At 39.4% G+C, this 26,282-nt stretch overlaps 1 protein-coding gene across 1 annotated transcript; it reads right to left on the bottom strand.

Annotated features, from left to right (window-relative positions):
• Positions 1-11,431: 11,431 nt before the first annotated feature.
• On the bottom strand, positions 11,432-14,556 carry LOC129250712 (uncharacterized). Its single transcript, XM_054890310.1, has 2 exons — positions 14,527-14,556; positions 11,432-14,047 (listed from the first exon to the last, which is right to left on the bottom strand). Exons 1-2 carry the CDS (start codon positions 14,554-14,556, stop codon positions 11,432-11,434), a joined length of 2,646 nt encoding a protein of 881 aa, XP_054746285.1.
• Between the last annotated feature and the right edge of the window lie 11,726 nt (positions 14,557-26,282).

The following is a 26,282-nucleotide window of genomic DNA, read 5'->3' as shown; positions in this document are numbered from 1 at the left end:
AAGCACAGCTTTCTCCCTTATATCATTTTGATCGACGTCTTCATGACAAGCCCATATTAACGCCTTGTTGAAAATTTCAACTGCTTCAATCGGCTTAATTTTCTCCAGTTGCTCTGATACGCTGTCATCACCGGATTCGTCCTCTTCTCTGCATTGCTCTACTCGATATCTTCGTTCCATTTATGAATGGCTGGTAGCGTGAATTCAATCTGAAAATTTTAATAAAAAAAGTTTTTTCAATAACCCACATACATATATTTGAGCGCATCTGCAAACACGAACGAACCTCAGGATTTAAACTACTAAGGAGATCGACGGTGTTGCTCATCAAGGTGCGAAATTCAGCTTCCCATTTTTCTTTTAAAACCGCCAACGGAACATTAACTTCGGGATCATCATTGTTTACCGCAAAATTTAAAATACTGTTCCAGCACTTAGTTAATGTTGCTTCACCAACACGAAACCAAGCCGCATCCAAAAGATTTATAGCTGTTTTTAAGTTAATTTTTTTCAATGACTCTCTGGCAAAAGTCTCCAGAATAACCCCGACCCATCAGCATTATATAACTGATCGTTGCACAACTCCAATTCGGCCATGTTAGCTTTAAGTTTTTCTTTAAACGGATCCACTAGCTTTAATGTTACAAATTGTTGATTATATTTCTTTGCTACAGTCGTCACAGATGAGCCTTTTTTGAAAAAGCCGAGAATTTTAGCCTTTTGTTTTAATGTCAAGCACACGGGTTTTGTAGAACTCATTTTCACCAGAAAACAGAACACTCTTTGCAAAACCAAAACCGCGACTGAAATATTTTACTCCTTACATGCATTATACGTAATAAAATGCCTATTTTATAATTAGGGGACTCCCCAATTTCAGAATTACTTGAGATCAATGTAAACGCCGTAGCCGAATGGGTTGGTGCGTGATCACCAATCGGAATTCACTGAGAGGTCGTTGGTTCGAATCTCGGTGAAAGCAAAATTAATAAACATTCAAATAATTGTAACGTTTATTGTTCATGTTATAGAGCTTTCCATTTGTGGAACAACATCAAGACGCACACCACAAATAGAAGGAGAAGCTCGGCCAAATACCCAAAAAGGGTGTACGCGCCAATTATATATTATATAAATATATACGGCGGTGCGTGATTACCATTCGGAATTCACAGAGAAAACGTTAGTTCGAATCTTGGTGAAACCAAAATTAATAAAAAGATTTTTCTAATAGCGGTCGCCCCTCGGCAGGCAATGGCAAACCTCCAAGTGTATTTCTGCCATGAAAAAGCTCCTGATAAAAATATCTGCCGTTCGGAGTCGGCTTGAAGCTGTAGGTCCCTCCATTTGTGGAACAACATCAAGACGCACACCACAAATAGGAGGAGGAGATCGGCCAAACACCCAAAAAGGGTGTACGTGCCAATTATATATTATATATAGGTATATGTACATATAGAGCTTTTTGGGTTTGTTCACGTTTTAGAGTAATGTCTGTTCACGTTTTGGGGTGTTCCCGCTTTAGAGCGTTCACGTTATCCAGCGTGCTAGACTAAGAGCTGGCGGCCGCGGAAGTACTACGATAACACCTCCGGCTAGAATTTTGAGAAGTGGTTGGGAGAACCATGAAGCAGTGCCATTTGCAAGGATTTTGCTCAAAACCCCTGCAAAAAAGACGTCAGACAACTTAAAGTTGCCAAAAAAAAGTTGCTAAAAAAATTTTCGTACCTCCGGCTGAAAATTTGTAGGCTTACTGTTTGACGGTCACAAATGCTGTATATAAATCGTCAGACGTCTAGATCGCTGCAAAAGTAGTGTCAGACGACCCCAAATTTGTAAATTTTTTTGGAAATTTTTTTTTTTTACCTCCGTCTGACGTTCTCACATATTATAGTGGGCACTATTTTAAGTGTATATTTAAATCGTCAGACGTCTAGATCGCTGCAAAAGTAGTGTCAGACGACCCCAAATTTGTAAATTTTTTTCGAAATTTTTTTCGAAATTTTTTTTTTTTTTACCTCCGTCTGACGTTCTCACATATTATAGTGGGCACTATTTTAAGTGTATATTTAAATCGTCAGACGGAAATACCGCTCCTAAGTCATCCTACAATATCCGTGAAGTTCCGGTCTGCCTGAATTTTTTTTTTTTTTCGGAATTTATTTTTGTTACCTCCGTCTGACATTTTTACATACTATTGAAAAAGCATTTCAAGTACACATTTGAATTGTCAGACGAAAATACCGTTGCAAAATACCTCTGCGATATCGCGAACTTCCAGTCCAGATTGCTGAATACAGTTTCATCATTTATTTAACTTATTGAAATACTTTGTTGAGTTACTATACGCAATAAAAGAATATCAATTGAAGGGAAAATTTTACGCATGTGTACATATAAAAAGTAAAAGATTCTTCGTCTGAATTAAATAAAAATGTTGATTTCGGTGTATTGTAGAGAATTATTATTGAATAGTTTGTGCGCTTAGTAAGTTTGTTTAAGAAAAAAAAAATATTATGACTAAGTACATGACACAATGTGCAAAGAGTGGAACTTTGATTGATAAGGAGTTTGTTATACAATAAACTATATTTTTATAAAAAAATAACTAAAAAAATTGTGCACGAAAAATATTGGGAATATTGTAGAATGATTAAGTGACTTAATTATGTGAGCATGTGAGCGTGTATGGATGTAAAAATATGTCAAAAATCGGAGTGCTTTTTTTAAGAACTAGCTGCGAGAAAGTAGTGGGTAGCTACTTACATATACAGGGCCCGCCATATAACTTTACGGAATTAAAATGCTATAAAAAAGAAACTACTCAATATTTTTCCAAACTGTTTTTTTATTTTGAAGTACAATCCTTCCGGTTAATGATGAAACACAACTTCATTCATATGGCTGCCTCGGCTAGCTATGCACCATCTCATACGATCGGTCCAATTTTTCAACACATTTTCGATTGTATGCGGCTGTATTTCAGCTATGACATCGCGTATGTTGGTCTTCGGTGCATCAATCGTTGCTGGTTTGTTGGCATAACACTGGTCTTTGACGGCACCCCAAAGATAATAATCCAACGGCGTCAAATCGCAGCTCCGAGGCGGACAAACGATATCAGAATTTCGGCTGATAATGCGATCTTCGAAGACAGTGCGGAAAAGATAGATCGTAGCATTCGGTGTGTGGCAAGTAGCGTCATCTTGTTGGAACCAAATGCCACCAATATCCTCCTCTTCAATTTCTCGGAACAAAAATTCGTTCAACATGGCCCGGTAACGCGTTGGTTTGTCAATAAGCAACCCAGTTTCTCTTACTTTTTTCGCAAAGTAACGCACATACGCTTCATTCGGTGCTTTTCTTCTTCCCATTGCGGTACGTAATTTTCGTACACATTCTGCAACATTACCATGATTTTCAAAGTAATGTCGAAATATTTCCCAGCGTTCTTTGAGCGTATACACAACCATTTTCGTTCAGCGGAAGAATATAACTAATTTTCTGTCAAATCAAATGACAGCTAAGTGTTACCATTCTTCAAATAATACCTAGTTCAAATCCGTAACGATAGATGGCGGGCCCTGTATATTGTATTGGTAATATATGTATAAGCAAATATGCTGATGCCCAGTTTGGCAATTGACATTACTTACATATATTATTTTGCTTACACAGAAAAGGGCATCCGGGTGCGCTGCAAAATAATATGATCAGTTTAAAAACAGTCTCAGTAAAAATACGCCGGTTGCTAATTATATAACCGTCAAAATACCAGTGCGAAACCAATTTTCAATTGATAAAAATACTCCGTATATTACAGGAACAAAAAATAAACACACTTGTGTTATCTAAGCTGGCATTAAAAAGCGTTTACTTAAACAAATTATTTGTAATGCTCTTCATTTAACCGCAGCAAAACATCCACGCCCATGTATCCGATTGCTTTGCACCGGCTGAAATTTGCCTTTTCATGCGAAGGTATTATACCTACAACCACCACATAGATGCATATCTGATCATTTCTTGCCAATCTATCAACAGCCGGCGCTTCATGCATAATGGTCGTTTCGGCACACCCCTCACATAATGTCGTTGGGAATTGTATAAACCCGCAAAATCAATTGAAACATTTTGTTGAGGTGATGAAAGGAAATCAAAACAAGTGGAAGTTAAATCCGATTGCGTTTAATATGCCCTTAGGAAGAGTCTGGTTGTTTGTACCAAAGCATGTACAGACTTTTATTTTTGGTAAGGCGGCCAGCTGCAACAAAGTTGTACCCCGCCTCATTCGGTTTACTGTACTTCAATTTGAGACAGAAATATAACAAACACTGATATATACAGTGACCTACAGCCTCTTTGAATTGTTATAATTTGAATACAATACATATGCCAATATAGATACTTTTTAAACGCAGTTCTTTACTACATTTTTATTTACTAAAAAAGAACAAGAAATTATTTATTTCCAGGTTTTCTTAAAATTCGGTCCACTTTTTTAGAGCTTATGCTCATATGTATATTTGCGTAAACTAAAACAAAACTATCGTTGGCAATTACCTATAATCGATGAAAAAGTTGGTTTTAACTACAACTATTTCAAAAGTGTAAATAAAACTTTGTGCCTATTGCTTCATACAAACTTTGTGCTCAGGCACAGCTAATATAGCTTAAAAATTTACATAGTTTTTTCGATATATTATATAGTATGCTCTCCCTCCTTTACCTTCAGCCCTTCGGCATGGGTTCCACCAGCTTATGTGTCAAATGCGCCTACATGTTTCACCATTACGTACTAATAATAAGTTTTCAAAAACAAACCCAGGGTTGGAAAGAATTGTCAACTGTTTCCACAACCTGTTTGATGGAAATTGTATTTAAACTGTGATTCAATTATTTATGTAAATCTATGTACTCGGATGTGTATACTGTGTAACTTTATGTTTCTCTAAAAATGGAAAGCGCTTTCAGAATCGCAGATAAATAGTTCTTATGAGAAGCTTATTCATGATGCAGATATACAATCTCCTGCTCAAAGGCGAACGCTACTAGAAAAACCTGTTTCTCACATTTCATGTTTCATTACGTCAATGGGTTTCGAAGCCGGAGCAACCGAATGGAAATTATAATCTCACTCATCTACAGCGCCGTTACTAGGATGGTATTTGGCAGGTATAAATTTCTTCAGTTGAAGGCTTCCGAATGGATTCAACAGGATAGATAACCAAATAAAATAAGCGACTCTACGTTTCTTAGACTATCTGCTTTTTTATCAAAATTTCACAACAACACCTACTAGAAACAACATTAAAATTATATACCGTCCATTTTTGATATTTGCATGTTTTTTTAATCTGTAACTTGCCCAATTTACGAATAAATCTTCGGAGTGTTAGAGTGCTCGATGTTATTATTCTCCACAACCGACATAATAAAGCTCATCTCTAGGCTCTTTGTTACGAAGCAGCCAGGAATTGTAAATGTAGCCTACTTCCCAAGTAAATCAATATGGTGCAACCCTGGCCACAGTTGCTTAGAACATATATCCTGAAGATTGATGTGCTGACTCGAATGCATGAATTTTCGTGGAAGGGGTAGAAAATCTCGGATTTTCATTAAACACTTAATTAGAGTGTACCCCTATGTACTTCATTGAAGGTTTCCAATGTACTCTATATTCTTTAAGATAATTTTCCCCTTTTCTTTAGTTCTGCGACCAGTACCTAGCAACTTCTCCGATTTCTGCTTTGACGAGGTGAGGTCCGCATCTCCTATTAAGCAATTTAGATGTTGGCTGCAGAATAACAACTGATTATTCAAACCCCATTTGTATAATCAAAACAAAAAAAAATTCAAGAATCAGTTGCGAGCATCAATGGACTTAAGAACTTACATTTCCCACTAACTATTTTTGATATTTATTTCATTATTTATCTAAGATTATCCCACTGTGTGTCGTTATACATATAGTGTAACATCATTTCTAATCGGTATCTTGGCGATGCAATAAAAATGCCTGCTTCTTGAAAATAACAATGATACTGGCATTAGGCAGTAATAATGTACTAGTACACAAAAATACGCTTGTAGTATAATAACAACACATGTTATGTTTCGACATTTATCGCCCTTAGCCATGTTGTACATCCTCCACTGAGTGCTAACAAAAATACATGTTTGTACAATTGTTACTTTCGTATGGTGTGTGCTCCAACTTATGCTATTATATTATATCCTCTTGTATAATATCCCTTGTATCTATAAACAACCCTCCAATGGACTACCCGTCTCATGCTTAACCTCATTATTCATCCCATAATAGGTTTCTCTTGATGTGTATCTCCATACCGGCTGACTTTCCTTTTTAACCAGATTGTTTCGACATGTGTATTTGCGAGTATGTATATCTATGTTAAGATTGTGCGTCAAGTTTGCCTCCTACCCCTGGACTTATTGAGATCAAAATAACTAATTAATTATAAATGGGAGAATACCAGAAACACTAAGCTCCGAGTTTTTAATAGCTTTGCCGAACACACCTATTTATAATACTAATTATTGATAATAATAATAATAATAATAATAATAATAATAATAATAATAATAAATTCATAATAATTACAAAAATTACAGGTTTTTTCATTACCAACTTTGGAGGTTTTAAAGTTAGATTCTGCCTAAATATTATTTTATCACGAAAGGAACTTAAAATTGGCCATCCATCAGTGGACTAAAGAATAATAACAATAATTAACACTTATCTTTTTCTATTTGTAAAAAGGAATTTAATGCAAACACACAAAATTATAAATGTGGCAGGATCTGGAGCAAATGAAACTTCTCCCGACCAAGGGCTGTCGTTCCAGTAAACTAGCCCTGTCTAGTGCACTGCATAGTCCGTAAGCCAGCGACAGATTTTCACGACCAAGTTCCTCTCAGTCGATAATTCGTAAACTACCTCAGATAGTTGCATTATGAAGCGTTGTAAGCGTCAGCTGCGGCTCCGAGGGTGGGTTGAGCAGTTATAGCAACCCTCGCACGTAAAAAAAAAAATATTTTTAGTCATTTCCTCCCGGTTAAAACATTGATTAAATTAAAGTAAGACTAATATTTTGAAGAAATAAAATTGTCAGCTGATTATAAAGTGGTGGATTATACGTCAGCTGGTCACACAAATATGAAAAAAAATATATATTTTTTCAGTGATGTCCTCCCAAACGAAAATTTATCAGATGATAGTTTATGTATTGTTTTTAATAAATAAATAAGTCAGCTGGCTATATGTAGGTGGAATGTGGGTCAGCTGATGCCCTGAAGGTGTAACGTAGGTCCTAGTCGGAAACATTTATAGCCTAAGTAAATATATCAGCTGACGAGTTTTCCCCCAACATACTGCCAGCTGATTTGTTTTATTACTTACAGGATCATTTCAACAATCCGCACAAACATTTTTTTTCGGGAGGAAATGACGTACTTGAAGTTATTCAACATTACATTTAATGTGCAAACTGAAATATATAATTTTATGGCAATGTTTCGATTAAATCAAATTTTTTATGGGAACTTTCCGATTTTTAAGAATAGAAATAAATAAATATTTTGCTAAGCAAGTCAATTAATTTATAATTTTTCAGTATTTAAATTAATAATGATTCAGTGAATTCTTCAGATTTTGAGATTATTGAAAATTGGCGATTTTCGCCCTTCTTAAAAAAGGCCGGGTTGTAATCGCATCCTGTGAATGCGTGAAATGCAGGAAGCGCTGCACTTAAATTTATTCCTAATGCTTTATGTAATTCTGTTACGTTGATAAATCTTTGATTTTTTCCGACACCGGCTTCCATACAAATTTGGATATCGTTGTGTTTTTTTCTACCGTTTTTACCACTTTAGATTCTGTAACTACGTACTTAAAACAATCGTCAGCATTGACATAAATTAATTTATTATTAATATATGGTGCCATATAATTTTCTTTCCAATTTTCAATAAAAAACTGTACAAGTGCTTCTTTAAAGTTGGTATTTTTTAACTCAATTGAAAAATCTTTTTTTCGCACTTGATCTGGACCATCGATACGGAAGTTTACTTGTTCCATACCTCGGAGTTTATGCTCAGTGTCTTTAATCGATGGGAAAATGTATCTATCAAAGGCAATGATAATGACTTTTGCTCTGTTTGCACAAATACTTTTTGCACAAATACTTTTGCAATACTTTTTTTGATGGGCCAGATCAAGTGCGAAAAAAAGATTTTTCAATTGAGTTAAAAAATACCAACTTTAAAGAACAAGTGCTTCTCAGGTATTTATTCTACAGTTTTTTATTGAAAATTGGGAAGAAAATTATATGGCACCATATATTAATAATAAAATAATTTATGTCAATGCTTACGATTGTTTTAAGTACGTAGTTACAGATTCTAAAGTGGTAAAAACGGTAGAAAAAACACTTTCGTGTCCAGCTCATGAAGAAGCCGACACAAAAATAATTGTCCACGTTTGCCAGTTAGATTTTAATGCAAATGTAACGATTCGTTGCTCGGATACTGACGTATTAATAATTATGTTAGCCAATATGGGTAATATTGCAGAAGATATCCAAATTTGTATGGAAGTCGGCGTCGGAAAAAATCAAAGATTTATCAACATAACAGAATTACATAAAGCAATAGGAGTAAATTTAAGTGCAGCGCTTCCTGCATTTCACGCATTCACAGGATGCGATTACAACCCGGCCTTTTTTAAGAAGGGCAAAAACCGCCCATTTTCAATAATGTCAAAATCTGAAGAATTCACTGAATGTTTCATCCAACTGTCACAACCATCTGAGAAGAGACTCAACTTTTTTGACAAAATACAAGAGTTTGTATGTAATGTATATTATATGGTTTGAAACGATTAAAGTTTATAAATGAGGCGAGAGTAGCATTGTTTGAAAAGACATACAAATTTCTTGATAATGACAATTCGTTTCGATTACCTAAGAAAGGTATTGATGGCTCATCTCTTCCGCCGTGCAAAACGGAATTATATAATCATTTTCTAAGGACGTGTTATATTTCGGAAATTTGGTCTCAAGCACACCTGAAAGTACCAACTGTCAATGAGCCTTCTGACTATGGCTGGGTAGAAATAAATAACAGATATGAATTCATGTGGTTTTCTGGTACTCAGTTACCAACATCCATTGATTAAATAACTCAATCAGAAGAAGGTAAGAATTTTTTTTTAATTTTATTTTTTTTTTAAACATGTATCCTAAATTATTTTTAAACAGATGACGATAATGAAGATATGGTGGAAAACAGCTCTGACTGTGACTCTGACAGTGAATCAGAAAGAGAAGAAGTGAGATGAGCAGAAGCGAAAATGAAAATGATTAAATGACCAAACATAATTAAAACACTTTTTGTATTAAATCTTAAACATTATTAATTTAAGTACTGAAAAATTATAAATTAGTTGATTTGCTTAACAAAATATTTATTTATTTCTATTCTTAAGAATCGGAAAGTTCCCATAAAAAATTTGATTTAATCGAAACATTGCCATAAAATTATACATTTCAGTTTGCACATTAAATGTAATGTTGAATAACTTCAAGTACGTCATTTCCTCCCGAAAAAAAATGTTAGTGCGGATTGTTGAAATGATGCTGTAAGTAATAAAACAAATTAGCTGGCAGTATGTTGGGGGAAAACTCGTCAGCTGACTTATTTATTTATTAAAAACAATACATAAACTATCATCTGATAAATTTTCGTTTGGGAGGAAATCACTGAAAAAATATTTTTTTTTTTCATATTTGTGTGACCAGCTGACGTATAATCCACCACTTTATAATCAGCTGACAATTTTATTTCTTCAAAATATTAGTCTAACTTTAATTTAATCAATGTTTTAATTGGGAGGAAATGACTAAAAATATTTAATTTTTTTTTTAAGTGCGAGGGTGGCTATATCTGCTCAACCCACCCTCGGAGCCGCAGCTGACGTTCACAACGCTTCATAATGCAACTATCTGAGCCATTGTACGAATTATCGACTGAGAGGAAATAACTGACAAAAATTAGCACCTGGCTCACGGACTAAGCAGCTCTATGCAGCAATACTGCTCCCAATACTTCTCCTCAGAGGTGGCATTGAGCTTAACCCTGGGCCCAAAGTGTATTTTTGCTGAATTGCAATGGCTGGTACCACCTTAAGGACACACAAATCTAATGCCAAGAAATTGCATCATTTTGGAATACTGATATCAAACCCCATATTTTCTGTAGAAAAAATTGCTTAAAAATATAAGTTCAGTGCTGTAGGTTAACTCTATATTTCTAGACGATGCCACTTGTAAGGTAGAAATGCCGTTAAGCTATCGTTTTTACGTTACAATATAAAATTACTTAACAACGAGCATTAAATAATTAGTTAGGTAATCTTTTTTAAGTAATACTATAAATAAAATACGTTCTTTGGGCTATTTATATAAACATAAGAATATGTTATAAGCTGAAATTGAATGTGATTCAAACCTATGTATGTACAATCTTTTTATGTTTTTTTATTTTATTTTAATAACAATACCGAATTTTTAAATAGCCCATGCTTGTTTATTACTTGGATCCGTGAAAATGTCCAAGTATCCCACTTTATCGATTTTTAAACATTCAAATAGACAGTTTTTATTTCTCTCATGTATGTGGAAGTCTGCAAATTGTTTCTAATCGCATTAAATCTCTCTTAATCTCTCACTTAACTGACAACAAAATAGCCTGTAATATTGTATATCCGTCAGCTACTGGCAAACAGACAGAGAGACAATCCATTTTTTAGGTTTGGGTTAAATGGGAATAATCAAAGCTTAAAAACTTTTCAAAAAACCTTACATTTTTTAAGAACAGTAAAATTTGAAGTTTCTCATACACCTAATCGTACAATTGTCTTTGTTTCATTTAATCAGTGGTCCAAGAGCTTAAGCAGAGACAATCAAGACAAATTAGTAACTTTCATACACTTTTTGCCGAGATCAACCAGTTCATGCTAGACATGGGTTCTATGGCTCATCTGTCATTTTCCCATTCAATGAAAATTGATCTAAGCCAATGCATACAAGGAGATAGGTAGGGAGATACCTGAAGGAGAAGTAGAACTCGCCAACAATAAGTAGGTACTCCTCCTTACTGGATAGTCCAAGCCGCAAGCGGTACGTTTGTAACCAGAAACCCCCACTATGATCGTGGTGAGCTTTGCGAGAATTACGCTCACATCACCCATAGGATTTCTTACTAATGGTTAATCCCTCGAATGACCTATCAAACTTTTTTCCAGAAAGTTTTTCAACCTTTTCGGCGTAATTAAAACTTTCAAACCTCTCACCCTTTCATGGTGTTACAGTCGCCTCAAAACTAATCTACAAACATAAATCGAAAGTAATTATGCCACCCTTACCTCTGATTCCAAAAGCTTCTTCCACATCAATGACGATCCCAAACTAAATGTATTGTGCTGCTGAACTATCTGGGTTATGCAGCTGGCGCCCATATGTTCAATATAAGAAGAGTTATTGTTGCTTTCGTATTTTCCTTCCATATAGAGACTGTCATTAGATGTACTGCTATAAGTTGGAGACTGTTGCAACCGTACACAAGTTTCTGGTGGGTAATTGTTGTCATGTTTATATTGTGTATATGACCGCACTTTCTGAACGACGGTATCACCACCGGTGAACTCAACATCAATATTGGTTAGCACTGATTTGTTTTGGGAATATTGTAGCGGTGATTTAAGTTGCCTGTCATTTCTATAGCTCTCTTTGGGTAATGGCATACCTGATCTGTTTATAAATATTGTTGTTGCCGCTCCCGCATCTACTTCATCAGGGAATGTATTTGTAACGGTTTCAGTAAACCTCTTTTCGTTGTTAATGTAAAAATCGGTTGGATTTGTAGTATCATCAGGCTGATGATGACATGGTGTTAAGCAAAGGGCTACTTTTAAATTTTTGCTAGCAGGTGTATCATCCTCTGTAGTCTCAATATCTACCATCTCATCGTCTTCAACGTCGCATGAATCGTTATTCTCTTTGTTATCCGTTGAGTACGAACCTTTTATGAAAACACCATCATTATTGCAACTTTTTAAAGCTAATTCTGAGGACACTGGTGCTGGTAGTATGGCTCTGTACGACGCATCGGGCGAACTTGGCAGTGTTGACAGTGATGATGGCAATTGTGGTCCCTCTGATTGTCTACCAAAGAGTAAGCCATTTGATACTGTGGCACACAAGTTTGCATGCACAGGCAACGCATTTGATTTAGCTGCGTTAGAAGCAGTCTCAGCCGCAACATCGCCCGCAGCTACCTCTGCGGAGTTCATTGTACTAATCGTGCCAGGTGTAGGAAAAGCAATTGTTGGAAGCGCCATTTCCAGTGTTGCTAACCCGCACGAAGTAATTTTTGCTTGAGTTGTCTCCGGCGATGTGTTTGCAGATACGGTCACAGTGCTTGGATAAACTGATGAGGTGGTTAAAGTTGCCGTGGCGGAAGCTGCCGCAACAGCAGCCATAGCAGTGAAGGCATTTTGCTGACTCTGCTGCAAGACTGGCTTGAATGCCGACGCCGTGAGAAATTGAGGCAGGCTAGCTACTTTCGCGCCCACAAACTTACTTAAGCCTCTTAACTCTTGACTGTTATTCAGGAGTGTACCGTTGTTTGAAATTGAGCTCGTGTTCTTCTTGAAAGAATCGTATTGCATTTGATGGCAAAAGTCGTTGTTATCATTATTTCGACCACCACCAGTTCCAATGGTTCCTGCCAAAGGCAGTTGAGTGAAAAACGTTGCATTATTGTTTATAGACGGTGTCTTCAGCCAATGCATTGCGCAATCGGGTAATCTGAAGGACGCTGCAGTATTACTATTGTTACTTCGGTTTTTGTGAGTTGCCGCGGCCGCGGTGTTTTGAGCAGCATGTGCATGCCACATGTAATCCATCATAAAATTACGTGAGATCGGCATAACTGACAGTTCATGTTCATTGGTGTCACTTAGCTGCAATGTAGATACGCTACCTGTCCGTCCATTATATGAAACACAATGATTTGCTGCATCAATATTTAGTGGTCGTACGGCACCTACTGCTGTTGCAACTGCTGTAACTCCTACTACAGCGGCTGCTGCTGCTGCGACCGCTCCAACATTATGTTCATGCTGATCACATTGTCGTTTCATCGGCGGTGGTGATGAATTGCTAAATTTCAGGTTGCTGCTGCTACCGCGTGGGGTAGGGTAATTTTGATGACTGGTGGAAGTTCTTGCTCCAGCTACGACAGTTGTGCTGTTGCCACTTTCGTTAGAAACAGCTGTATTGTGTTGTAATTGATCTTGTTGTTGCTGCCTTTGGGCCGCTGCAGAAGTTTGTATTGTTGAAGAGCCATGGCTCATAAGTCGTTTGCGCGTGCCACCATTAAACATCGCTTTCACGTCTTCCCATGCGTGTACTATCTCCTCCGGTGCTTGACCACTAAGAATCATATGCCGACGCCAAGAATTAAAGTTTGCTGCGTCAGGCTGTATATATTTATCGGCAGGACTAGTTCGATGTGAATGAAAAATAAACTTATTGGGAGAAAAGAACATGCCACAATAACTGCACTTTATACACTTAGCACGGGAAGAGTTGTAACGCGATGGCAAAAAGGAGCCGCGACAACCCCAAGCACACTTATGATACACAGTAAAGGCGAAATCTTCCGGCAATCTAGGAGGTGCATTATCTCCAAGAAAACTTTTGCACAACCGTTCGGCCTCACGACGCGTTATCATGCCGCAACGACGTGAACTGACTGGCATCGCGCCTGCACGTCGCAAAATTTCCAACTGTACTGGAGTGCATTGAACACAGGTAATTCCCAGTGCCACACGACGGTTATGAATCTCATTATAACTGTACTGTTTGAGCAGAGTGTTGGAGATCTGTGCCAAACATAAACGCTCCTGATCCTCAATATAAAGTGATACTATTGGGATACCGTAAAGAAGTACAGTACTAACCTGAAATGGAATAAATAAATATTTGAAGAATAGTTCTAATTAAAAAAAAAAGATTTGAAATTAGAAGTAAATATTTTTTATCGAAAATGGCCTTATTGCTTTAAAAAATATTGTAAATACATGAACATCTACACTACAAATTGGCGCGAAGCTTTCTTTGAACGGTTGTCAAACAATGTGATATCCAAAGTGAATAAATCTTTTTACACTACTAAATATATGCAATTGTGCAATACACACAATATTTCATATAACAATCTTGCAATATCTGTTCACGCACAGTAAAAATTTGTTTGTCACAACAACCCATTTTGGACGTCTAGCAACAAATTCGGTCTGTAGCAAAGTGGGACGAATGAATTCGGAAAGCTAGCGAACCAAGGTGCTTCATCAAAAGGATACTTCATCAACAAAAGTCGAAGCGCGTAGAACAGCACACTATTGTAGGTTTAACCACATCGGAAACCTTAGAAAATTACCGGTCGAGTAGTTTCATGATTTAATTCCATTTTGCGCCCAAAATAAATGCTTCAGGGAAACAATGCATATTAAAGGGAAATTTTTCAATCTACTAATGGCAACATATAAGCCAATGCCAAGTATGAATAACAACAAGCACCAAAAACTTCGGGTCCGTGCTTTGCTAACAGAATGATATATTAAGATTATATTCGGGTCAAGTGAGTTTGACAGTTTCTGCAGTCTACATACACGTGTTCCCATATTTGTTTGCCAACTAGAAGTCAGTAAAGAACTAACTAACTCAATTCTACTGAGAGCTATTAACCATAGTTTTCGATTTGGTTGCTGAAGTTGCCATATCAAGGGTCTTACGGCAGCACGAATATTTGAGAAATTGCGCAACACACGCACTCACAGCTTTTCTCTACATAACCATGATTCGAGCAGTTTTACTAATATTTTTGGTTTCGACTTTTGCGGTTTGTTTTATATGATAAGTGCAATTTACAATATAAAAACAGGAGTTGGTTTTATTTTTCTTTTTGCGAACTAATTTTTATGCGGAATAAAATGAGCAAAAATTATTAAAAAGCAACGCCATTTTTTAGGCAGTTAAAACTTGCACTTGTTTTATTAAATCTTCACGGGCCATGTTACTACATAGGTACTCAGGAATTTTTTAAAAATCAGATTAAAAAGTTCAAAGCTTACATGAAAATTTATTGAATTGTTCTGATCTATTTACAAAGGTTTAATGTACATAGTTATAGTTAAAGAAGGAACAATATTAAAAAGAAACAAGAAAAACGAAAAGAACTACTGCCAAATAGAAGGTCTGTTCCATCTACAATTGTAACACATGTCATGTCGGTCTCCTTGCCGCGGGGATGAGGCTTAAGTGGCGAGTTAACCCCATTCTATGGAGATTAACTTACCACGAACTAAGAGGGCAGCTCCATATAGGAATTGGGTATCCACTCAACCGCGGAACGGCGGAATTGGTGGCCACCCAAGTACTATGTGGAGAGTACCGTACCGACAACCTGGCAGGAGGTATAAAATGCATTTTTCTACAATGAGGAGGCTCAACAAGGATCTCTCTGCACGAGGTAACCCACTTCTGGGAAATCCTCCCGTCGAGCAATCGACGGCTCGGGCATCGGATGTGCAGGCCCGAACCCCATATTCCCCTATGACCGGAACTGACACCCAGGGTTCCGGAGGAAGCGCACTACTAGTGGTGAAACATGGCACATTGGCTATGCCAATGGAGACCCGAGGGAGTGTGAGCGATACACCGCCGTCGAAACGATCTGAAGCAACTGAACAAGTTGTGGAGGATGTGGAGATGGCGGACAATCTCTCAGTAGACTCAGACGGATCTCTGGTACCGAGTAAGTCTCTGACAACGGTTAAACCTGGTGTGAATCAGGTAAGTACCGGTAAAAAGACCGAAGTTATTGGAGATTCGAACGCAGGTGTTGGTCTAACCGCAAGGCAGATCAAACGAAGGAGACAGAAGGCGAGGCAAGCCGAAGCAATAGCTAAGGTAAGGACTCAAGCTCCGTCAACTTCAACACCTGTAACGGAAACGGGAAAGCGTGGCAGAACAGAGGATTCCTCTGTAGCGCTGCGCTCTTCCGGAAACGAAACGGGGTCTGTGCCAACGACCGGGAAGAGGAGAAAGGCAAAGAAGAGGAAAGTCGAGAGACGGAATTCGGAAATGCCTGAATCCTCGACCCAGTCCAAGGCAGACAAACCTTTGCCTGACACGGCAGAGGCTAAGGGACCCCAAATGTCGAATGACACTCTTCCGTCAACGTCTGGCGAATCATTCGCGAGAATGGCAGCAAAGGCAATGACGGTGGAGATACATACCAACAAACAAGATGGTCTACTGTCCAAAGGGCAACAAGACTATCTTGACAGCTACCTTTGGAAAGCTATCGGTGAGTCGAAAGACGCGCCGACGTTCGAGGGGAAAAGCGTGGTCGACGGCATCGTAAAGGTGCACTGTTCCAATGCTTTTTCCCGAGAATGGCTAGAAAAAGCGATAGCAAAGATTCCAGCCTGCGAAAACAGCAAGTTTATTCTTGCTGAGAGTAGCAAAGAAAGGCTGGTACGAGCGAGTGTCTGGATTCCGGGCCCTTCCTGTAATTCAGCAGAACTCCTCAAACGCATCCGTGTTCAGAATAAGGATCTTGACACGACTCTTTGGAGAGTATACTCGTGCACCAGGCAGAAATCCGCTACCAATTCGGAGGCGGGTTCCCACCTGGTACTGGGTATCGATCTTGGGTCCCTCAAGGTGCTTAAATCGAAGTACGGGTGCCGTCCTCACCTACATCTGGGGCGGATCCAGTTCCGTGTCCAGGATAAGGTGGAGGACAAAGCGTAAATATACTCAGTCTCATGACTGAAGTAATATTTACACAGATAAATCTGCAGCATAGCAAAGCGTCTACGGCTCTCTTGTGCCGTAGGCATGCAAAACTGCAAACAGACCCACACAATACTTATACAAGAACCATGGGTATGTCACAAGCGTATCTGTGGTCTAAGTGCTATGTCGTGGGGACAAATACTTCATTGTGAAGGGAATGTGAGACCGCGAGCATGTATTATCATGCCGAGGTTGATCGAACACACGATGTTAAAAGAGCTATGCTCCGGAGATATCGTTGCTGCAAAAATAAAGTACTTGAAAAGTGGGAACAGTGTCGAAGCTATCATAGTTTCGGCCTACCTACCCTACGACTCTTTACAGCCACCTCCTTCGAGGGAGCTAAGAGAAGTGGTCAAGTACGCAGAATCCAATAATCTGGGGCTAATAGTGGGCTGTGGCGCAAATTCGCAGAACATTGTGTGAGGAAGCAGCAAATGCAACCCCAGAGGTCTCAAGTTACTGGATTTTATCCTGTCATCCGATTTGGTCATCCAAAACACTGGTAACAAACCAACTTTTGTGACCAGAAGGAGACAAGAGGTGATTGATTTAACACTTACCAATAGGTCAGTTGGAAATCAAATCAACCGATGGCGAGTTTTGGAAGAGGACTCTCTTTCTGATCATCGTCTTATCGAATTCCGACTGGGAATTGACACAATATCAATACCTTCCGGTAGGAATCGTCGAAATGTGGACTGGGACAGGTATGGTGAGCTTGTAACAGAGCGATTACCAAACCTGAAAAAACTCAAATCAGCAGAAATGATTGAAGATGCTACTAAGAACTTAGAAGGTACTTTAATCAATTGCTTTGAGGAACTGTGTCCACTTAGGCAAAGCAGACAGGGGAAAGCGGTTCCTTGTTGGAACCCTGAACTGTCGAAGCTTCGTGTACGGTCCAGGAAACTTCTTAATAAGGCCTTGAAGACCAAAACAGAAGAGGACTGGGCCAATCATCGACTTACACAGAGAGAATATAAGAAAAAAGTACGGCAAGCCAAACTTGAATTCTATAGAAATTTCTGCAGTAACGTCGAAGAAATGAGGGAAACAGCGAGACTTTGTAAGGTCCTTCATTTAGACCGCTCAGTAAGGCTGGATTCCATTCGAAAACCTGATGGTTCATACACCATTTCCAAATCGGAAACGTTTAATGCTCTACTCGAAACCCATTTTCCGGGTAGTAGAACTCTCTCTGAAGCTGGGAGTGGCATGAACAATGACGGTGGCAACGGTGGAACCTCTAGGTACAGCTGGTATATTGCTAGTCGGATAGTGACAAGGGAATCGATAAGGTTTTCCTTATCTTCCTTTGAGAACTTTAAGTCCCCTGGACCTGACGGAATATATCCAGCAATGCTTAAAAAAGGAGGAGACAGGCTGATTGAGGCCCTGAAAAGGATCTTCACAGCCTGTCTTGCATTTGGTTATATACCATCCTAATGGCGACGCGTAAGAGTAGTATTTATTCCGAAACCAGGAACAGATGACTATTCCCTAGCAAAAAGTTTTGGACCAATCAGTTTGACATCGTTCATGTTGAAAAATCTGGAACGAGTGTTGGAGAAACATATTCGGGTGGGGGTATTGCCGAGAAGTCCACTTAGTAGAAATCAACACGCTTACCAGAGTGGAAAATCATGTGAATCAGCCTTACACGATCTTGTTAGCAAAATTGAAGCTGGGCTGGAAGCTGACGAATACACAATGGGCGTGTTCGTGGACATTGAGGGGACTTTTGACAATGCCACTTTCGGCTCGATATGTTCTTCTGCCGAACGACACGGAGTTAATCAAGCCATTATAAAATGGATATACTCCATGCTCTCTGAGAGGCTGTTAACCGCTGGTGGGAGCGACGACGAGCAAATCACAGTCAGGGCCAAGCAAGGATGTCCCCAAGGGGGTGTTCTTTCTCCGCTGCTGTGGTGCTTCGTCGTAGACTCCCTATTAGCGGAGATGCAGGAACTCGGCTTTCACGTCCAAGCATATGCGGACGACGTCTGTGCGCTAGCATCGGATAAATCCTTAAGGAGGCTTTGCACTATGGATATACACAGCACTTATCAGACCAATCATCACTTACGCTTCTGTGGTCTGGTGGCGACGGAGCATGGTTAAGTCCACAATCCGGGAACTATACAGGCTGCAAAGAAGTGTATGTTTATGCATCACGGGTGCCATGAGTACAACCTCTGGTGATGCCCTAAATGCTATGCTTGATTTGCTCCCCCTGGATCTTAAGATACAACAGGAAGCGATAAAAGCAATGTGTAGACTCCATAAATATGGTTTCTGGCACGAAGATGGAACTTCGGGACACAGAGAAATCTTTAAGTTGCTGTCGGTGCAGTATCCACTGTTTTTGGCACCTAAAGATGACCTGATACCCACAGTTTCATTCGGAAGGAAATTTGATGATGATGTCACGCAATGGAGCAATCCAGAATGCATGCGGGGAGGTTTGACGGATATTTTCTTTACCGATGGGTCCAAGAATGAAATAGGGTCTGGAGCCGGATGGTACTTAAACGATAGTAATAAGTATCACTATGCTATAGGGGGAATGGCAACTGTTTTCCAAACAGAAGTTTTTGCCATCCTAAAAGTAGCCAAATGGATAATCGCGAGGAGATTGAGCGGAAAACAGATTGGAGTCTTCACTGACAGTCAGGCTGCATTGAAGGCCCTGGAGAACGCGAAGAAAACCTCAAAAATTGTTCAAGAATGTAAGAAGAAGCTTAATTATGTCGCAAGACAAAACAGGCTTGTACTTATATGGGTTCCGGGACTATCCGGTGTTCAAGGAAACGAAATTGCCGACGAATTGGCCAACCGTGGATCAGCGGTGCCCCCACAGGGACCAGAGCCAATAATCGGAATCAGTCCCGCAGGAATCAAGAATTGGATCAACGATTATGTAGGCAATCTACATAAAGAGCGATGGTCCGGTCTGGAACGCTGCAGAACTGCAAAGTGTTTTGTTACAAGTCCGAACAAAAAACTGTAAAACTTTCTACTAAAACTTAGAAGGAAAGATATTCGGTTGATGGTCGGCATCATTACAGGACACAACCCATGGGGTCAGCACATGACCACCATTGGAATCATCGAGAACCCGGTATACCTCATGCTTGGAGGAGGCGGATAGCACTGAGCACTTTCTCTGTGAGTGTCCTGCCTTTGCTAGAGCGCGACTACGGGTATTGGGTTCCGATGTCATGGGAATGAGTAATATTCGTTCTCTAAAACTGGAGGATATTTACAGATTTGCCAAAGAATCTGGAAAATTCTCACAGAACTAACTATCTCTATCTCTGTTTCTATTCTTTCCTATCTCTTTCTCTGATACTTTTCTCCCTCCCTCCTTGACTATCTACCCCCTTTCCAGAGCTTTAAATACAATGGGCTTTTTAGCCTGAGTGTTTTAGGAGCCACCAAATCTCCTGGTGCTCCTTGGCTCGTCCTCTTCAAATTCAATTCAATTCAACACATGTAAATTCTTTTAGTCGCCAACCATCAATAGCCCAATCACAAATCCAATCATATGCAAACGTATTAAAAGCCAACCCACATGTGGAAACAAGTAACATGAATAATGGCGGTATAGAGTCTATGCTTCAAACACTCGTGTAAACTCTTAATCAATTTATGGTTTGAATGCAAAGTATGATAAGGGATCTGGTTAGAAATCAAACAATTATAATGCAAACTCTTTTAAATAAACCATAATGTACTAAATAAAAATTTGTCATTGGAGCGCTAACGGACTCACCAAGCACGAGCTCCAAGTCTATAATTTCCTATTATCTAATAACATTGACATTATGTTTATATCCGAAACTCATCTTACAGATGAAAACTATTTTAGAATTCCAGAATATCTTTTCTATGATACCAAACATCCTACAAATATTGCTCGTGGTGGCACATCAATGTTACTAAAAAACCGTCCAAAGCACTGTATATTAGAGGAGTTTAGAGAAGAATACCTTCAGTCCACTATTATACAACTGCAAGAATTTTCTTGGCGATAACCATCGCAGCTGTGTACTGCCCACCTTCTCAAATTATAACCGAACAACAGTTCAAAGGTTTTTTTTGCCAAACTTGGGCCAAAGTTTATGGCTGCATTTGTGTACCACTAGACATATTGCAACCACCAAAAAACCAATAAGATTTAAAACAAATAACATAGTTTCAGCTATGAATCAACTAATATCTCCCACATATTTAACGCCATCTCTCGTACTGCTTAGTACACGAAAACTAGGAAATTATCTTAAATCACTATGATTGGTAAACCTGGGAAAGATTTAAGCATTGATAAGTATAACATAGAGTCACAATCTCGAACAAAAATCATTTTGCGTACACTCAAACATGTTGCGTAACTCATTTTTACGAAGTATGAGAATAACTCGGTGTCATGTGGACTGAGCAGGGAACATGATGTGGTGCCAAAAATGAAAAACACTAGATTGCGCCGATCAGAGAGTGCGTGACGTCACGTTTGCCGAGTTGTGCCGTTTTGCCAACCATTTGCTCTTCGCAACAATTTTAGTGCTTTTTTATACCCAAAGTGCGAAAATTTTTAAGTCTGGTGTTTCTATCTTTTTTTAATTCAAAGCTACCGAAACTTTAAGTTGGAAAAAAAAAAATTATTAAACAAAATAAGGTCACACTGAGAAGATTTTAGTGGTAATGAAAATGTGTTGATTCTTATAAAATTTGATATTTTGAAAGAGCAAATTTAATTTTTTGTTCCTTTTAAGGTTGTGCAAGAATATTAAATCATCTTCTCTCTACTCTTCTTAAGATTGAAAACCTTTTTACACATTTTAAAAAGCGTTTGAACTTACTGAATGCGAATTAAAACCATAGAGGTGCAATCGTTTCTCCCGGTCATCAATCCTTAGTGGGGCATAGGGCACTAAGAGGTGTATTCATAGTAAAATTAAGCAAAAAAATACCAGAAAATACTAAAGAAACCATAATGACATTTTTAGAAAAAGAGTACATTACCTTGTTACATAACCTCAAATAGATCAGAAAAGTCGTTCTCTTAACACAAAAGTTTCTCTTAACAAAAAACTTATAAATGAAGTTGTACATAACCGTAACACATTTATTTAAAAATAAAGCACATTTTAAAGACAATTTGTCATGCATTCAAAGTTCTTTAAGCAATTCAATAAAAATTTGGTGTTTTATTTTCTTTAAATGGGCATTTTAGTGCGTTTATATATTCAAAGCTAGGCAACACCGCAGTAGCGAGAGAGAGATTTGACTGCTGAAAGCAGAAGAACACCAACAACAACTGCAATCGCGGGCAATGCGACCAGATGTTAAAAAAAGTAAAGCTAAATAAAACTGAGTGAATTGAAGCGGAGCCGCGAATAACGTTGTAAAAGCCAAAATCGTTTTTTTACAGGAAAGAAAAAAAACGTTTTTGGAGGCTTTGTGATTGTCTTTACTGATGGCTTTTAAAACGTTGTTCCATTGAGCAATACGGTTTGTAGGAACTCATTTAAAATGTTACTATCGCAAAAAAAGATATTTATTTGTTTTTTTTTTAACCCTAGAACACACACCCGGGTACAAATGTATCCACTTCAACTTTGAAGTGTTGTAACTTTTGAACCGCTATACCTCTATACCGCTAACTAATCTAGGAAGATTATTTAGTTTTGAGTTCAAATTCAAAATTTGAACCAGATCGGACCATTGGTTCAGGAGATACAGCCTTCCAAACACATTATATACGTAAACACACACCCGGGATACGTTTGTACCCCAATAGTAAAAATCCTCATAATAATCAAAAAAAACATTTTTTATATTATTTTTTTATTTGAAAAATTAAAAATATTCATTTCACACATTATATTATTGACTTTTATTATAAAAATTATAAAAATGCATCTTATATCTACGGGAAATCATGGCAAATAGAGCAATTTGTTGATGTGACCGAATGTTCAAGACACATTGGCTTCTTACATTTGGCGCACAGCTTTCTGGTTTTTCTACGGCGTTTTTCCTCTTGTGCAACATAAATAGCACGATCCGGACACAGGTTTTGGCGTGCGCGCTGCGGCAGATGTTGATGCTGCTGTTGACACCATTGATTCCAGCGGCCGGTTGAAATATGCTTCAATAGCAATTTTAGTCGAAAAATTTCGCGTCACTTGACGATTTATGGCTCTGGCTTCAATAATGGGCATACACAATGCTTCAGCCAAGCTGCGCAGGATCTGCTTACGCTTGTTGTTTGTTCTCCAAGGCAACATAGGGTTATTCAAATCGTAGACAATGTTGGCTGCAAGAGCTGTAATGTCCAACATGCTGAAGAACATCGCTAGTGGCTATCGTTTTGTTTGTCTTTGTGTTGGATATTCCGCAAACATTTGGTCCATTCGATCAACACCACCTTTGGTACGATTATAATATTCAATTATTTCAGGTTTCCCACTGTCAGCTATTTCAGCATCATTATGCATGGTCGAAAGCAAAATTACTGCTTTATTTTTTTTGGGAACATAAGATCACATTGTCACATTATTTTTGAAGCCAAATGTCGTTGAACCAATTGTCCTGCTTCATTTCTTGAGGAATATATGATTTGTTTATGCGCAAAGTTCCAACGATCGTGAGTTTCCAGGGGAGAAGCAGTTCTGCAACTGGCAAGGTCGTAAAAAAATTGTCCATTGTAATGTTTCGGCCACTTCCTTGGTATATGGCAGACAAATCCTTCACCACTCGTTCGCCTTGGTTCGTTTCCCTACCAGTTTCTGCTTGGCCAGTATATATTTGTCCATGCGGTGGATATGCATTTGTGGCATCGCAAATCCACCAAACCTTGACACCATATTTAGCAGGTTTTGACGGTATGTACTGCGTAAACCGTGTGCGTCCACGGTAAGGAAATAATTGTTCATCAATCGTCAAGCATGAGCTGGGCTTGTAATGTGCAGCAAGATTATTGTTCATCATCGTCCACAACTCACTGATCGGTGCTGCTTTATCAGTTAGTAAGCGTGTTGTACGAGTGTTTTTATCGTCAAATCTTAGGAACCGCAATATCGAACAGAAACGGTTGACTCCCATTGTGGCGCGATATAAAGGATAGTTTTTGACGCTCCATAAATCTCGAACATGTTCTCCATTGCTATGGTTCGCACCAGTCATAATAAGTATGCCAAAAAATGCATACAGCTCTGTTATTGACACAGGCGTCCATGACTTAGGAGTTGTGTTTGGATGCGCATTGTTGTAAGCATTATAAGCTTCTTTTGCTAACTTATTTGTGTGGCGCGTAATTATATCAGCCATTTCCACGTTCATGAAACATTTGAATGTTTGCTCTATTGACAACATTTCAGTGCATCTAGCTGGTCCAGAACGTTCTCTTATAATATTTTGTATGAGTAGTTTGGATTCCATTCGCTTTTTGGTCCCACGAGTAGGCACGGAAGGGGTGGTCCGCCACGGCAGAGCCGGCATGCCGTGGTAAGGCACTTAATACAACTGACTTTGCCTGGGCATCGGAGGGGACCGTTAAAGACTGGTTATTTAGACACTGTCAGCCATGCAGTTCTCGGCACGGGTACCTCGACACCTTAGCTTAAAGTGCTGACAAGGTTATACCGCCTTATCACCGGTTGACAGAGCCTCGTTAGCGAAAACAGGGAGTACCAAGTCGAGGGCATCAGGTCCTGGACAGTGGGTAGAGGTTGCCATTTGGAGAGGAGTGGCTATATTGTTCGCATCACTTTCCCATCTAACCCCCCATTGTATAATATACCGGCTCTGTCGACCGGTGACAAGGCGGTATAACCTTGTCAGCACTTTAAGCTAAGGTGTCGAGGTACCCGTGCGGAGAACTGCATGGCTGACAGTGTCTAAATAACCAGTCTTTAACGGTCTTTAACGGCATGCCGGCTCTGCCGTGGCGGACCACCCCTTCCGTGCCTACTCGTGGGACCAAAAAGCGAATGGAATCCAAACTAAAAACAAAAGAAGAAGTTAAGGAGTTAACGAAGAGTGTGCTGGGCACTCTCTCCGAGCACGATCTTCTGGCCTCCAGCCAGGAAACGATCGTCGAGCCATGTACGAGGGGTGCAAAACACAGCACCCCGCTTCTCAGACCAATCCTACTCCAGTCCGCTACCAAGACGACCTCTGGTGAGGTAATCAAGGTGGCCTCTGAAAAGGTTTCCTTAGGGGCCTCTGGTAAGGCCGCCAAGGTGACCCCTGGCAATGATGCCCCGGTGACCACTGCGAAGGTCACCAAGAAGAAGAACAAGAAGTAGTCCGGTACCCTGCTCAAAGCGCGCTACCTGAGGACGAAATTCATTCTGGCAAAGATTGCCAAGAATGAACAAGCCGGTCACAGGATGTGAGTGGACGTGTGGCCAAAAGGAGCAAATACTCCTCAACCCAGGGGGCTGAGTACCTTTCAACCAGTGCGGCAGGCGCGGCCTCGAGGGCGGCTTACAATGAGGTGGCCAGAGATCATCTCCAAGTTGCCCTCGTGGACGCGCAAACCAATAGTGGAAGGGCGGTGTTACCCCTTTGGGATGCTATTGAAGAACGGCTATCGAGTATGGTCGTCAGACACCTCATAGGGAAAAATGGGCCAGCACCTCTCTTCGACTCGGGTGAAATCTGTCGAGGCTGTAGGGTGATAAAATGTGTCAATCAGTACTCTAAAGAGTTTGTGAAGAAGAGCCCTGCTACGGTTAGCAACGCCTGGGAAGGGCTTTCGTAAAGCTCATCCCTGCCTCAGAAATTCCCAGGCGAAAACGACCTAGAATCTATTTGCCGAAAATGGAGCTGGACAGTTTGGAAATTGTCCCGTGTCTCAAGCTACAGAATCCTGAGGTTCCTATGGATGACTGGTCTGTCATCAAAGTAGAAGAACCTCAGCAGCATAGCTCAGCCGTATTACTGCTGATTAACAACGATTCGCTGGAGGCACTCGAAAAACAGCAGTTCAAACTTCGCTTTGGTCTCAGGTTGGCCAAAGTGAAGGTCTTCCCCGCCTCTGTCGCCCTGGACGATGACTTGGAGAAATTGGGGGATTACACCAAGAAGCTGCTCGACGATCTGCGGCTGTCTGGGACGGACGCAGATTCTGAACTGGGGGAGCAGTCGTAAACGTAAGTAACACTTTTGAACAGATTGTTAAAAGTAGTACAAATTAACCTTCGTCATTCCAAACTAGCCACAGATAACCTACGAGTCACCCTCCGTGAGGAGGACATCGATGTCTGCCTGATACAGGAGCCTTGGATCTGGCAGCAAAAAATCATGGGACTG

The sequence above is a fragment of the Anastrepha obliqua genome, chromosome 6, assembly GCF_027943255.1.
Source record: "Anastrepha obliqua isolate idAnaObli1 chromosome 6, idAnaObli1_1.0, whole genome shotgun sequence".
Lineage (NCBI taxonomy): Eukaryota > Metazoa > Arthropoda > Insecta > Diptera > Tephritidae > Anastrepha > Anastrepha obliqua.
Note: the sequence above shows the minus strand (reverse complement) of the source record. Positions and strands in the feature narration are given on the sequence as shown.